A 14,132-nucleotide genomic window follows, 5' to 3' on the forward strand; every position below is an offset into this window, starting at 1 on the left:
TTTGTAATAAGAATTTACGGTAGTTGATGCTGCTGAAAAAGGAAAAGTTTCCTATTACTTGAGACTATGAAAATGTCACTAGTGGCAAGCTTGTTAACTTTATTTGCTAGAACTGAATTTTTCAAGAACAGCATTTCTGCAGTATATAGTTGTATAGATATGCATGTTTGATATTTGGTTGAATTTTTTGTTGCTATAGTGAAAGTTTTATAATTGTATGTGTAATCACTTTAATTATTGAATTGTCTGTTATATAAAAGTGTTTTCTTTATTTGGAATCTATTTGGTATAGAACAATGTATGGGCATTTTTTCTCAAAGAAGTCCATTTGATTGCCTAACATAAGACAGGAACAGTGTGGGAAACTCTCATTATAAATTTTGTCTAATGCATGTTTTTCTTCACCAAATAGTTACAGCAGTAAAAATAATCGTGTTTGCCTTCTGACTAAAATTGTTATATCACAGATATTGTGGATTTTGCGTTCTCCCTAATGGTCTGGACTTTACAGCTCTTCTGAATTGCCTGGAGTGGCTGCTGAAGAATAAATTGTAGCCTGATTGAGTGATATAACTCAAGCAAAGCAACAAAGTTCCTTTACTGGTTTAGTGCTTGGATCAAATAAGTGATTAAATCAATTTATCTTATAACATATATGAATACAATTGTTTCATGAATATTGACAAAATCTTTTTAAACTTGCAGCAAGTAGTGGCAGCAATAAATGCAGGAATCATACCTATAGGAAACACATCTGCTCAGATCAGTCACTGGGACTTGGGAAGTTCCTTCTTCTTTGCTGGCACTGTTATTACCACCATAGGTAGGACACAGCTTATTATCTTTTTATAGTCAATGAGCTGAAACTCTTTTGATTTCCAGTATGTGTATATATCTGTTAATGGTAATTCTTCCAAATCTTCAGTTTTAAGCAGAGAGTTATTTTCTAGCTGCAGGGTTAGAAATAATAGCTGTCTGTAAAGGAGCTCTAGCTGAGTGATTTTTCTATAGAAAAAAAATGTTGCTGAACATTTCTCTCAGGTGACTGGAAGAGGTTGTGGAAATATTTTCTGGGGAGAATTTGGTCAACTGTACAGTCACAACTGTTAAATAGGGCATGATTTAAAGCACATGTGCATTAAACCATGACTGAGATGTATGGAATTTAAAGCCTGTGTTCTCCCATTCGATGCTGTTATTTTATCTTAATTCTGAAAGAGTCACTGTCCCTCTGAGCAGGTGTAAAAAGAAACAGTGTTTGGTATTTCGATTTCTTTCCTTTGACTACAATATTGTACACATGGTATGGAGTTAAAAATTTAATGTAGCTCATAGCTCACAAAAGGGCATTAACAAAGATAGATGGAAATTTGAAGATGAAATAATGAGAAAAAAATATTGAGAGTAATATATAAGGAATTGTAGCATCTTTGCAATAATTACCACTACATAATATTTATATGCGTATTGTGATGGGAGAGGATGTTCTTTTCAAGTATTGTCTGGACCCTTTTTCTTTCTTTATGTAGAAGTGCATAAGTACCATATTTTTTGTGAGTTTGAGTGTAAACATGTCTACATTTATATGTATAAATATTGTGCCTATGATATTTTTCCACACCTAGATTAACTGAAACACAGGTGTAGTGAAACGGAGAAATTCTTTCCTGCTTGATTTGTAGCAGACTTACTGATTTTATAGTAGTACCTCATCATGGCGATAAAAGCCCTCAAGTATTGAAAAATCTAATGAAAATTAAAGGTTATAACAAAAAAAAACCCAAGAACTTTGAAAAGATAGCTTTGTGATCAGTCTTAATGTTATCATCTTTGGACAGCACTCAACTTTTTGTTGTAAGCATCCATGGTCCTATAGAAAGGGCATAATAGTTGCTTTACCTTCTAATAGGGACAAAAGCTAACATATGAGAAGTGTTCAAGGAATTAAAAGTTAAAAAATTATTTTAAAGCTGTGGAACATTTTGTCTCACCATCTTTTTCCAAGTAAAACTAAGGCTTTTCTAAATCATAGTGTTTTCTGATTTAATTTACTGACCTGATTCTACTGAGCCATGTGTGAGTCCAGATTTGAAGAGAGCAGGGATCTGCAAAGGCATCCAGGCCTCTGATCCACTGCTCCCAAGAGGCAAGATAACTCAATAGGAAATACATTTGAAAATTAATATTTCTATTCAAAGTCATTTCTGCAAACCAGAGTTGTCAGAAGCAGGTCAAACTAGGCAACAGTAAATATTTATTTCAGGTTTTGTGATAGCCTGAGGAAAAAATGGGCAAAAAAAGTATTCCATAAAATATTTTGGCTTTGGAGTGACTGGGTTTCTTTCATCATGGACCCTTTCTGATGGGAAGCTCCCAGCCAGCTGTGCTTTTAAGCTTTTCTCAGGATCCAAGGAAAGCAAATTTATATGGAAGCTGTAGTATGGTTGGTGCTGTCTCAATGCTGTGAACCACCACTTCCATGGCTGACAGGGCTTGTGGTGTGACAGAAGGTGATGCTGTGGTGAAAAGCATGTGGAAAAGTGAATTACCTGGGAAAATGCTGGAGAGCAGAGCAGCTGGGCCTGCTTTCCCTTAATCTTTGTGTTATTATGTGCCAGCAAGTGATTTTCTGTTCAGAACAGTACCTTTTCGTATAAGAGTAGGTTTTTGAAAATAAAGCCATTCCTTCCAGTTAGAGAGCAAAGGGTATTATAATAACTCAATTTCTCAAGAGAGTCAAAATGCGATTTATGAACATCTTCAGAGAGCTGCCATGGGTTTCAGACAAATGCTACAGATATTCTCTGTGGACAAAGACAGGACCTTTATAAATTCATAGAACAACTTTACAGAAATAATTTGTAAATGTGTTTTGATAAATATGAATAAAATTTGTAAAGATTGTGGCCTTTAGTCTGTATCCCTTAAGAAGTACTTGCAGATAAGAAAAGGGATTACTACCATTTAGAGACAATGATAGCTTTCCCGTGTTGCAGCAGATTTTGTAGCTTTCCAAACCACTTATTACTATAATTTTACCATGTCACTTAGCCCACACTCTTCCTGGTGATATCTAAGATTTTAAGACATTCAAATGGAACCAGTAGTCTATGAATAGAATTTCTCAAACCTTCCTTTAATGAAAGCAAAGCTTTTCTTTATTGCCAGTAGCACTTGCATCCCACAAATATTTGGTTTCTGGGGAGAGAGGATAATAAATAAAGCCTTTAGCATCTGCCTAAGCAATAAATTATTGTTTTGCAGTTACTGTTCTTCTTGTATCCCAGTAGTGTCGAACACTGACATGAAAAATATTGACTGTCTGTTTTGGTGGCTGCTAACAGCAGACTAGAACCATCTTCTGAATCTCCTTTAGGTTTCTGAAAGGCCCTCTGATGGTGTCATTATGTCCATAGAGTTCCAAAGCCAGCTCACAAAAACAGAGGCAACACTTCAGAAAACATGGCTTAGTATTTATGTAACATTTTTTGAAGTCTGTTATAATCCTTCATGTGACTCAATAAATGTTACAGTGCATAATATAAAATTAGCAAGATCAGTTTGAACAGAATATGATGTGATACTGCTACTAGATTGTTGCGCTGAAAACGAAGCCTTCTGATCTTGTTTTCATAGTTTTAGTTACTTTCCCAGGAAAGTAACTGTAAACATAAGTGCTTACACATTCCTTCTGAGAAACGTCTTTGAAATTTTGCATGACCAGTGTGCTTGGGAAGGTAGTAACTTAGTTATCCAATACCTGGTCATTGTCAAGAATCTATAAATACTGGAGTCAGAAAATAAAGTTGCTTCTTCTCCTGTCATACCACTGAGACGTATTCATGTGAATCATTCCATGTCCTTTAGGGACACTAGATCTTTTCTAAAAAGTGGATTTAGTTGAGAGTCATAATCAAACAGTTTCACAAAGCTTTCTTTAGAACAGGTTCTCAGTTTTAGCTTTGCCTTTACTACTGTGTTACAGCACAGAAGTTTTTTCAGGAAGGATTATAGTTTTGACTGGCTTAGTTAGGTGTTCTTGGTTGTGAATATGTTTCCAGAACAAATATACCTCATTGCAACAAAGAGATGTGAAATTGTGTGATTATTAGTCTGTGCATATGGAATGGTTTCAGACAGTCTCTTAGAGGGAAAAGGGTAGCAGAGGGAAATAGGAATATGAAATTATCTATGAAAAATATTGTTGCATTGTTCCCTGGGATACTGCGCATGCTGCAAAGTACAAAGGAACCTCTTTTTGTCTACCTGAAAATGTCATTATCCAGTCAGTCCTGCTCTAAGACCACATGACCAAAGAAAAGAAAAAAGAGGGTTGAGGAGAAAAGGAAGAAAAATGGTAACTTAATCATAAAGCTGGAGGTAGTGCTGAGAAGGAGGGGAAAATAACTTTAATGTCTCCTCTTTTTATTCTGAGAGCTCATTTCTGGCGCTGTGCATGGTTTGTAACCTCTGGATCAATAGGTAGCTGAACTCAGAAATGGCCATACAGACGCAACCTGTACACACCCCAATTTCCCCCAGATTTGTGTTTAGGAGTGGGGAAAGTTTTGTATGGGCTGCAGGGTAAAGAAGCAGACCTGTCATTTTAAAGCCTGAGACCTGTGTCTAGAAAAATGAAAAAACAAAGAAGACATGCCAAGGCCTTGAGCTCAGCAAGTTGTTTTCCCAAATGTCTGGTGTCTCAGCACATAAAAAATGGAGTGTCCTCTGTAATACAAGAAACTGCATCGTGAGAACCACCACTAGCCTGCTATGAGTCTTCATCTAAAAGAGCTGCATTATTTCCACTCTCATTCCAGCCAGTCTGTAATGATTTTTTCACTCTGTAATGATTTTTTCAAGCTCTGCAAGGTAGACATATGGGAAGAGTGTTTTATTCAGCCTCCTGGAAGATGGAGTGTCTTGGATGGCAGTTGAGAGCACGGTGGCAGTGCCAGCAACCTCACTGGTAGCTGTGGTTTGCCAGAGTGCATCCTTTCAAACAGAGCTCCTGTAATGCATTACAGGAGGATGCAGCCCCATTGATGTCCAAATCCAGCAGTTGCTAAAAACTGTGTCCAAAAAATCCAAAAAGGAAGAACATATAATTTATTTTTGTCCTTTTCTACTTTTGTTGCCACCAGCTCTTGACTTTCAAACCCAACATCATGTTCACTGTAAACTGAACCTTTTGAGAAGCTCATTCATGACTAAAGTCTTTAATCTAGGATCATGCAGCTGGCTATAGGAATATGGGGTTTTGGGGTCCAAAAGCATAGCAATCATTATTAAAGTGTGCAGAGGAATGTGAATACAAAAAAAACCAAAACAAAACAACAAAACAAAAAATACTCCAAAAAACCCCAAAACAAAACAAAACAAATAAACCCAGCAACACTCCCCCCTCCCCCCCCCAAAAAACCGAACAAACCTACAACAAAAATATATAAAAAGAAAAACCATTTGTAAATATTTAAACTTTAAGGAACAGATGCAAATAGCAAGCAGCTAAGATACTGAAAAATAGATTTATGTTTTTGACTAGAAATTTCAACCTGATTTGTCATTTTTAAAGCTGCAATTATTTATGTAGCTTCAAATGCAATTTCACTATAAGGAATAATTCCTTCTGTCATTTTCCCACTAGTTGGACACAAGGTTTGCTTGTGAAGACAGGGTCTTTTAGAAAGTCTTATTACATTGCTTGTTGACTTGGAACAATAATAAAATCCTGCTGCTAAAACTGTCCTTTCTGGCACCATTCCACTGCATTTTTAAAATACAAGGTAATAGAATAATGTGCTGACAACTAAAATATACAAAACACTTTTGACGTTACAAAAAGGCAAATATTGTTCATAATGAGATATTACCTATTATGTCAGATAATAACATTTGCACATTTTTAGCTCTAATCATAGAGCTAAAAATGTGCAAATGACATTGAAAAAAATTGTTCTCCTAGTTCAGAAAAGTAAGAAACATCACATGCTTATCTTAGAATATGTTACTTTTTAAATTTATTTGTTCCACCAAAGAAGAAACAAGGATTTTGAGGATGAGCATAAAAGTTTTAGTTTGAAAGATTGCAGCTTAGCAGAGAGTAGATACTTGGATTTCTGTTTATGTATTTGTAAGGGAAGAGAGAAGAAACAAGCAAAAGAAAGTGAAGTGCAGACACTGAGGTGATTGAGGAGGGGATTGGGGAAAAAACTGAAATTAAAAAAAACAACATAGAATACATTTGCCTGAAAAATATTCTGATATGTGACTTTTCTCCATCATATCAGTAATTATGCCTTTGTGTCCACTACTTAAATGAACTTAAATCTTGGTGGGCATTGGAGTATAGGGCTTCCAAGGACCAGTTTCTTTCAGGGTTCCTCTACCAGAAATAATCTTCATCAAGGCAAGATCGAGGATCTCAGGCTCTACTGATAGTCTGGCTGCATGTGTCCAGACTTTATAGAGTTTCTTGCAGGAGTGTGTGTGTGTGGCAAGGCTGAGTATAACCAGCGATAAGACCAGCTGCAGAGCAATGTAGGAAAAAAAGTGGTTAAAATTTATGGTCTGTGAAAATGTGGTAGTAAGAGACATGCTACAGAGGTCACTGGGGAATGAAGTGGAACTGCTCCTTCCATCTCTTGCTCTGCAGAGGACTCCACTGAAAACTCCTGCTGCTCTCCTGAGAGTCACATTGAGTCTCAAAGTGTGTTAAACATGTATCTCATCTGATGTCAACAGAAAGAATTTTTAGTTTAAAAAGAAAATCTCCCTGAGATTTCTTCAGAACTCAGTCTTTCCTCCAAGTTAGTGTTGTGCTTTCCTTCCCGTCCCTGTGCTGCTGTCCTTAATAGTTGTTGGAACAAAATTAGGTTTTTAGTCTCTATTTGCTCCATTCTAATTTATTTCCTTTGCTTCTTTTGTTGTACTTTTGAAGAAGTGTCTGAATTTGACCCAGTTATTGGCTGTTGACAAAGAGTGCTTCAATTGTGCTCTGGAGACACCTATCAGGATTTGGCAACACAATTCTCCAAATATTTCATCTGAACTGAGCATGCTCTCTCCCAGGGTAGTAGCGACTAAACAAGATTTCCTCTCTAATTATTTCTCCCAGGAAGAGTGAGTTGAAAGTGTATTACCACTATGCCCTCAATTTTCTCCTGCATTTGCTCAGGCAGTGGGAAAGAAGGCTTATCTGACTTGAATGCCGAAGAAATAATACTTGGACTGTACAAGACACAGGAGCAATAATTAGGATAAGACTGCTGAGAGCCAGGGAACCTGGGACAGTGGTGGAGGAAGGATGATGGTGAAGAGCTGAAAGGAAATTATATTAGATGAAGAGCTCAGTTAGAGATACTGAGGGCTTGTATATCAAAAAAATGGAATTAAATTGAAGGAGCAAATTACAGAAAAAAATTAAGCCTCGCTGACCAAAATGATTGAGACTAAGAAAATACTCAACAATGCCAAGGGTAGCTATGAAATTGAAAAAGTGAAAATTTATGGGATGATACACAGCTCTAATTATACAGAGAAGTGATTTATTTTTTTTTTTTTTTTCTACCAGCTTTGGTTTGATACACAGGAATCTGATGTGCAGGCATACAGTAAATTGCAAGCACTTGCATGTTCTGTGGGCCATATTCAGGGTATGATATTTCTGGTGATATTGTTACTCTAAATTATCAGCTCTATTAGAACAGGTTAAGGTGATGTGGCCTCTTAATTGTGTGTGAATGTACAAGGGAGGTTTTTTTTCTATCTGGTAAGTTCTGAATTCTTGACAAGAAATTTGGCACTGGATAGCAAGAAGGGATGTTGTCTCTTTAGGGAAGATGGTGGCATCAGTGACATTTTATATCTTTTTTGCCCTGATCTTTCTTTTTACACATTTTTATTTAAGAATTAAAATTCAGAGCTCTGCCAGCTACTTACTTTGCTTGTAACACTCAGTTTCTGACTACATTTATGCTCTGGAATATTTTTTCTGACCACCTGGAATGTTCTTCTACACTGATGTGACTTCATTAAAATTGGTTTTTCATAAAAAAGCCTTTTAAATGTCTTTGATAAGCTTCCTGCTAGGCAGCACTGACAATTTTGTTTTGGTGTGGTGTCTATTTATTGCTGGATCTCGCAAAGCAAGAGGGAAGATGTACCATTTTTGCAGTTTGATGTACTTGCAGCTTTTGAGCTTTTATCTTACTTTTTTTCTCAAAACCTGAAAATAGTTGTGTTAAAACAAATTGCCAGGCTTGCAGCTTTCCATCACTCCATTACCTTTGGTAATTTCCTAAACAACAGACTATGCTTAAAACAGATCTGCTTGGAACTTCAAGTCGTGCTGTGGAGTGAAAATGTCAATTTGTCAGTTGTGACAGTCCCCGATTTACACTGCAAATGAACAGTGAAGTTTTCACAGCTTACTCTGTTAGTGCCAGTGTGCTAATGAAACTGAATTTTGTTTTCTTTATTCAGATTTCTCATCACTGGCTGATTAGAAAAGGGTTTCTGAGCCTCCTGATCATGTCCATTTCCATTCCCAGGTTACAAAAGCTTGTTGCTATCAATAAAGGCAAGGATGAGAGGAAGAATTGCCAGTAGGGTTACACTGGGTGCAGAATGCTAGGATGAATGGAATTATTTCCTGCTCTCTTTTTGTTTATTTTTGTAATTGGATAAGGAGTGATGCAACCAACCATGAGAACCTCAAATCCTATAAGCAAACAGAGGCACAGGATTTTGGAAAACATTGAAAAAAGTGAATGTTTTGTGCTTTGCTTCTGCATCGGGGTCACTGAGTGGGTAAGGTGTAAAGGCCAAAATAAAAGCACCTGTTCACAGTGTGTATCCCCTCAGGATGCTCTGTTGGTAAGTTTTGACCATGTTAAGCTGTTTACCTTTGTGTGTTGCCTTATTCACAGCTGTTTCCAGTTTGTTTAGTTGAGCTGCTAAGCAGAAGCAGCTTTTAAAGAGTGAAAAGCAGCTATAATCCATCATAGATTTTTTGCTTGTCTGTTTGTTTGTTTGTTTGTTTCTGTGGGGTTCTTTTTTTTTTGTATTTTTGGGTGAGGACCCTCGATAGAAGACTAGCATGGGGGCATATAACCTCTTTTGAAAGGAAAGCTCACTATCAGCTGGAATTTCTGCCTACTGATCACTGTAGAAAGTAGGCACTTTTTAGGTACTTCTAGCATGAGTTCTGAATGTTGTGAAGGTTTTGTAGATCTGGCTGAATATCATGTATTTTTTATACCAGGTAAGTACCTGCCTAATATAAACCACACTCTGTTCACCTATCATGTTAATCTGAGTGTAGGATAAGGTATCTTATTTTTCTCCCTAGGAATTAAGATCTGAAGAAGGCTGCTTGTGTTGGATTGAGGCTTTGGTTGATGTACATCATCTGCACAGTTCCCCAGTGACAGGAATGCCCCTTGGCATTCTGGCTGGTCGGAGCAGGGCAGGCACTCATGGGACATAGCTGGGCCTGGATATTCCAGTGGTGTGCTGAATTTGAGCTAGGATCTCCTTAAGAAAGGGGTCAGTTGGCCTAGGTCGACCCTTTACTCCATATTCCCCCAAGTGTTATTACTCAAACTTGGCCTAGGTAGACTCCTTGCCCCATATTCACCCCAATGTTTTCGTGCAAACTTGTCTGTACCATTCCCAACTGCTGGTCTGGATTACCAGTTGATTCTATTCCAATGATACCAGAAAGAGAACTTTTTTTCCTCCAAAGATTATAGAAGGGATGTAGTACTGATAGCCTAAAAGACCTTAAAGATTTCTTGAAGTGAACTGCCACTAGTATAAAATCTGCTGCCTTGTGCCAGCAGCATTATGGAGTAAAATATCATTCAAGCATCACTACAGCAAATGGGAATATCCATTAGCATTTTATGAAAGTGTTTCCTTTTTATACAATGAGAACTCTCTATATTTTATAGATTTCTCATTACTGCCAGCAGCTTGATTCTATTAAAAAAAAAGGCCCTGAAATCCAGAAGGGAAGCTGGGTAGAAATACAGGCAAAGGGGAAATTAACAAAATCCATTAACTATTTTCAGTGATTTTTGTCAGTATTGAATCCTCTTGTGCTTTGAAGAATCTCACCCTCTGGTGTCATCCTTTTGCAAGAGCTGTATGAGTTGGTATGACTGCAAGCAAAGTTGTAGTTTGCATCTCAGTGTGTGTTAAAAATCCATATTTTTCAAGAGTATAATTTATTTCTACAGCAATAAGCATTGCATATGCAGATAGATGTACAAGAGCAAGAGGATAAAAATTAATGAATACTAATTTGAACTGCTAGTGCAAATATAATTGTTCAACACAACATTACAGTCTGATGACTTCAATTTTTCACTTGGCAGAAGCAGGCAGTTACAGAAGACACACGTTAATTGCAAATTAAGAGTAAGATAGGTATTCAGGAAGACTTGGGGGGTACATAATTTAGGTGAGGGTGTAGAAAAGTCCTATATGTGCATTACCTACCTTCTGGTCATGCTGAGTTTCACCAGTGAATAAATGCTTTTCCAGGTGTGAAAAAATGCAATGTAAGATAAAGGGAGGATAATTATCTACTACATACCAGCTAAAAGCAAATAAACTGTGTAGTAGTACAGCCATTAGCCTGTAAAACTTATCATGAGTTGCTCTCTTTTTCAAGGTGTTCTTATATTGAGTAATAGTGATTAAAACTTTAGTCTGGGTTTGCACAGCAGGACTGGGAAGAACAGCATCTTTTCCTTCTAGCGAATTTACTTTGTGAAAATCATCTTCTTCTAGGTGAGACAACTTCTGATTTTTTTTATTTTATTTGTTTGGTTGGGGTTTTTTTGAAAGCAATTAGAAATATTCTTTTATGTCTGTAAGAAATTAGTATCTTAAGTATTTTGATTATTTGGTTCTGTGGGAACAAATCTGCAGATTGTTTCTCCTTCATGTACTTCACTGGAAATGTGATTTCCTCCCTCTTCTGCACTTGTGTGGGATTCTGGTGAGTTTTGCTGGACAAGTAACCAGAGCATGGAGAAAGCCAAGTGTAATTAAAGACAAGACACTACTTCATTTGGACATCTTTGCTGTGGTTGCTTCATAGAAACAGCACAAACTGTGTAAATTCAAGTCTCTCTGGACAGAAATTTGATCATGTTTTCAGTTAGTCTACCTTGCCTGCAGGGATTCTTACTCAAAACCAATTGTCCATCTGAAGTCAATAATTCAATGTGCTCAGATACTGTGGGTATGGAAGTATTACTCTAATATTTAGAGGGATAGTAAGGAAGGTACTTGGCAGTGTGAGTAGGAAAGAGAACTGAAATCTTAAAAATTTAAATACTTTGCAAAATCGATCCATGCTGACGTGGCTTCTAATGCTTTGAATGTAAGCATGGTTTTTATTCCACAGAACTTGGTACACGTTATAAATTGTGTATTTTAAGTTCTAGTATCCAGTTTTAAACCTATATCTGGTTAAAGATGATAAGATTTGAAAACACTGGTGGTATTTTATACCTGTCAGAATGTCATGAGGATTTCTGCAGTTGTAACCAAAAGGAAGAATTAGGTATGTTGGCTTAGATCCTCCTTGTTTCTGATAGCCAGGCTCCAACTGTGACTTCTGAATAATTGCTTCCTTGCTGTCATCACGTGTTGCTGTATAGATTTTTCATCTCACTTCCTTTCTCCAGGCATATCATCTGAATTAAATACCTCTCTAGAATGGATTGGCAACACTTGCTACTTGTGGGCCTAACAAATAAACTCTTCGCTGTCACTGGCATTAGTTGTGCAGCTTATTTTAGTTCAGGAAGGATTTTTCTTTTTGGAAAGGGTAGATACTTGAAAGATCAGGTTGCTTTTAGTATTTGTTACCATTTTGTCAACCTGTGAAAACCTCTTCTGTCTGAAGAGGTAGCATAGGGAGGGAATTGTCTTCTGTTTTCTCCAATTACATTTCAAAATTCAGAATATTTTAGTAGGTTTTTTTAAACATTTCAGCCACCGGAATTAACCATAGTGAGGATTATTCATTCACCTGTGAATTTTGTAGACTTTGATTCTGAAGTCGTGTTATTGGGTCATGTATTAGTGGTGACTTGCTCAGTTTAGCTGAATTCTTTGTAGAGTACAAAAATTGGTACATTGGAAAATATGGATGGATGGATGACTTTAGTTCACAGGTCCTTGAAGCTTTCTTGTTGTGTGATGCATGGTGTTTGCCATCCACTGTCCTGGTCTCTGTGCTGTTGTGCTGTTTTCTGTCTTGTTTATTTTGGTAACAAACTCTTGGAAGCAATTATTTTGGGTCATCGAGGTAACAACAGAGCCAAGCATCCCAAGTGTCTGTATTGTTCAGTTTAACTGATGACATGTTAGAGAGATATCTTGTATTATACACTTAAACTGCTAATTTTTATCTCTAAACTCTGCAAAAAAAAATATTTTGGCATCAAAGTTCCCTCAGATTAAGGATCTGTACTACTTCTAATTTACATAATCTATTTTTATGTGATATTTGAATACTATTTTAAAAATTCCACAACAAACTAACTGAAAAGACTGGAACTTTTTTTCCACTGTAGTGGCAAATCTTTTATTCTTACTCTATAATCTTTTAGTTAAATAAGACGAAGTCATGTCAGGGGCTATTAGAGCTCCTCATTTCAATTTTTAAGCAGGTAACATCCTCTATAGGCAATGACTCTGTTTTTTTAATTACTTATAAAGGTCTTTGATTATACCTTTTTGGCACCCGCTCTAAAGTTCTGTTGGCATTCTGAATATAGTCTCAGATTTGGACATAAATATAACATCATATAATTATAGAACAGTTAGCGTTGGAAAAGATGTAGTTCAACTGTTAACCAACTAAACTGTGTCCTCAAGTGCCACATCTATGTTTTTTAAACACTTCCAGGTACAGTAATTCCCCTGGGCAGCCTGCTGCAGTTCTTGACTGGAATATACTGCAATCATCAAATGCCTATATCATCAAATGCTCTGCCAACATCACTGCTGGGTTAAACTGCTTCTTCTCTTCAGACTGGCCTGCAGATACTGATTCATGCTTTTATTGCACCACAGATTGATAAATTCCCTCTGGTCAGAAAAACACAGATTACTTGCAAAACGTCCAGCATTTGAGCTTGTTGAACAGCCATGGCTGCTGCTTGGAGAAATGGGTGCATGAAAATACATTTCCTGGAATTTGGCTTGTGTTAGGGCACTAAGAATCATGGCAGTGTGAAGGCCAAGAAACTTTTTCTCTCTGGCTAGCTCTGGTTTTTCCGTGCTGGAAGAAGAGATGGTAGATATAAAATGACATGTATTAGGGTCTGTAAACTTTGCTACATGCTTTGGACAGTACAATTGGAAAGTGCAGCTCAACAGCCTGAGAAAGAACTTCTCTGACCATATATCTGTCTACTGTCTAGTTAAGAACTGGCCAGAGAAAATGCTCTTACCAGAACAAGAATCCATTATCTGATTCACTGCTCCATTATAGATCATCCAGACTGAGAAATTTTTAATTTTTGTGTCTCATTATGGGATTTATTGAGCTTCATCTGAGCCCAGAAGTGATGTTTTCTTAGGCTACATAAAAATGTAATTTAGGTTTGCACTTGCCTAAAATGCCTTATTTTGCTATGAGATGGTTTGTAGATCATCTGTGTGAAGAGACTTCTATAAATATGTAATGACTTATGATGAATTCCTATTAATATATATTTTTCACCTTAGTAGATAGCTTTCAAATCTATACTTGCAAGCATTTCATGCTCTTTTCTGAACTTTTGACTGCTAATTAGTCATTGTTAAATTGTTCAGAATTTTCTCCTCTACAGACAAATATGAAAGGTAGATTTGATCAACTAAACCCATAGACCCTTTGTCCATTAGAGTGAAGTCGCTGAAGACTCGGAGAGGCTGTTTTTTGGTACTCTTTGCTCTGTGGTTTTATCTTGCAATTTCCAAGCTGTGCTTTAGCTGTGATTGGGGTAAACGGAGCAGTAGCCAGTGTGGTTCTGCAGCAATAATTAGAGAAGAAATGAGTCAGTGCTATCAGAAATGCACACACATTATAACTGAGCAATTGCTGCAAGTAGAATATATGA

General features: G+C 36.9%; 1 protein-coding gene across 1 annotated transcript in view; it reads left to right on the top strand.

The window, feature by feature from the left end:
• Positions 1 to 14,132, top strand: part of KCNK2 (potassium two pore domain channel subfamily K member 2) — a 77,497-nt gene that overhangs the window by 15,000 nt on the left and 48,365 nt on the right. The window contains exon 3 of the mRNA XM_058835501.1: positions 706 to 823. Within this exon, the coding sequence (XP_058691484.1) occupies positions 706 to 823 (118 nt within the window). The remainder of the gene's footprint in view (positions 1 to 705; positions 824 to 14,132) is intronic.

The sequence above is a fragment of the Poecile atricapillus genome, chromosome 3 (genome assembly GCF_030490865.1).
Source record: "Poecile atricapillus isolate bPoeAtr1 chromosome 3, bPoeAtr1.hap1, whole genome shotgun sequence".
NCBI lineage: Eukaryota > Metazoa > Chordata > Aves > Passeriformes > Paridae > Poecile > Poecile atricapillus.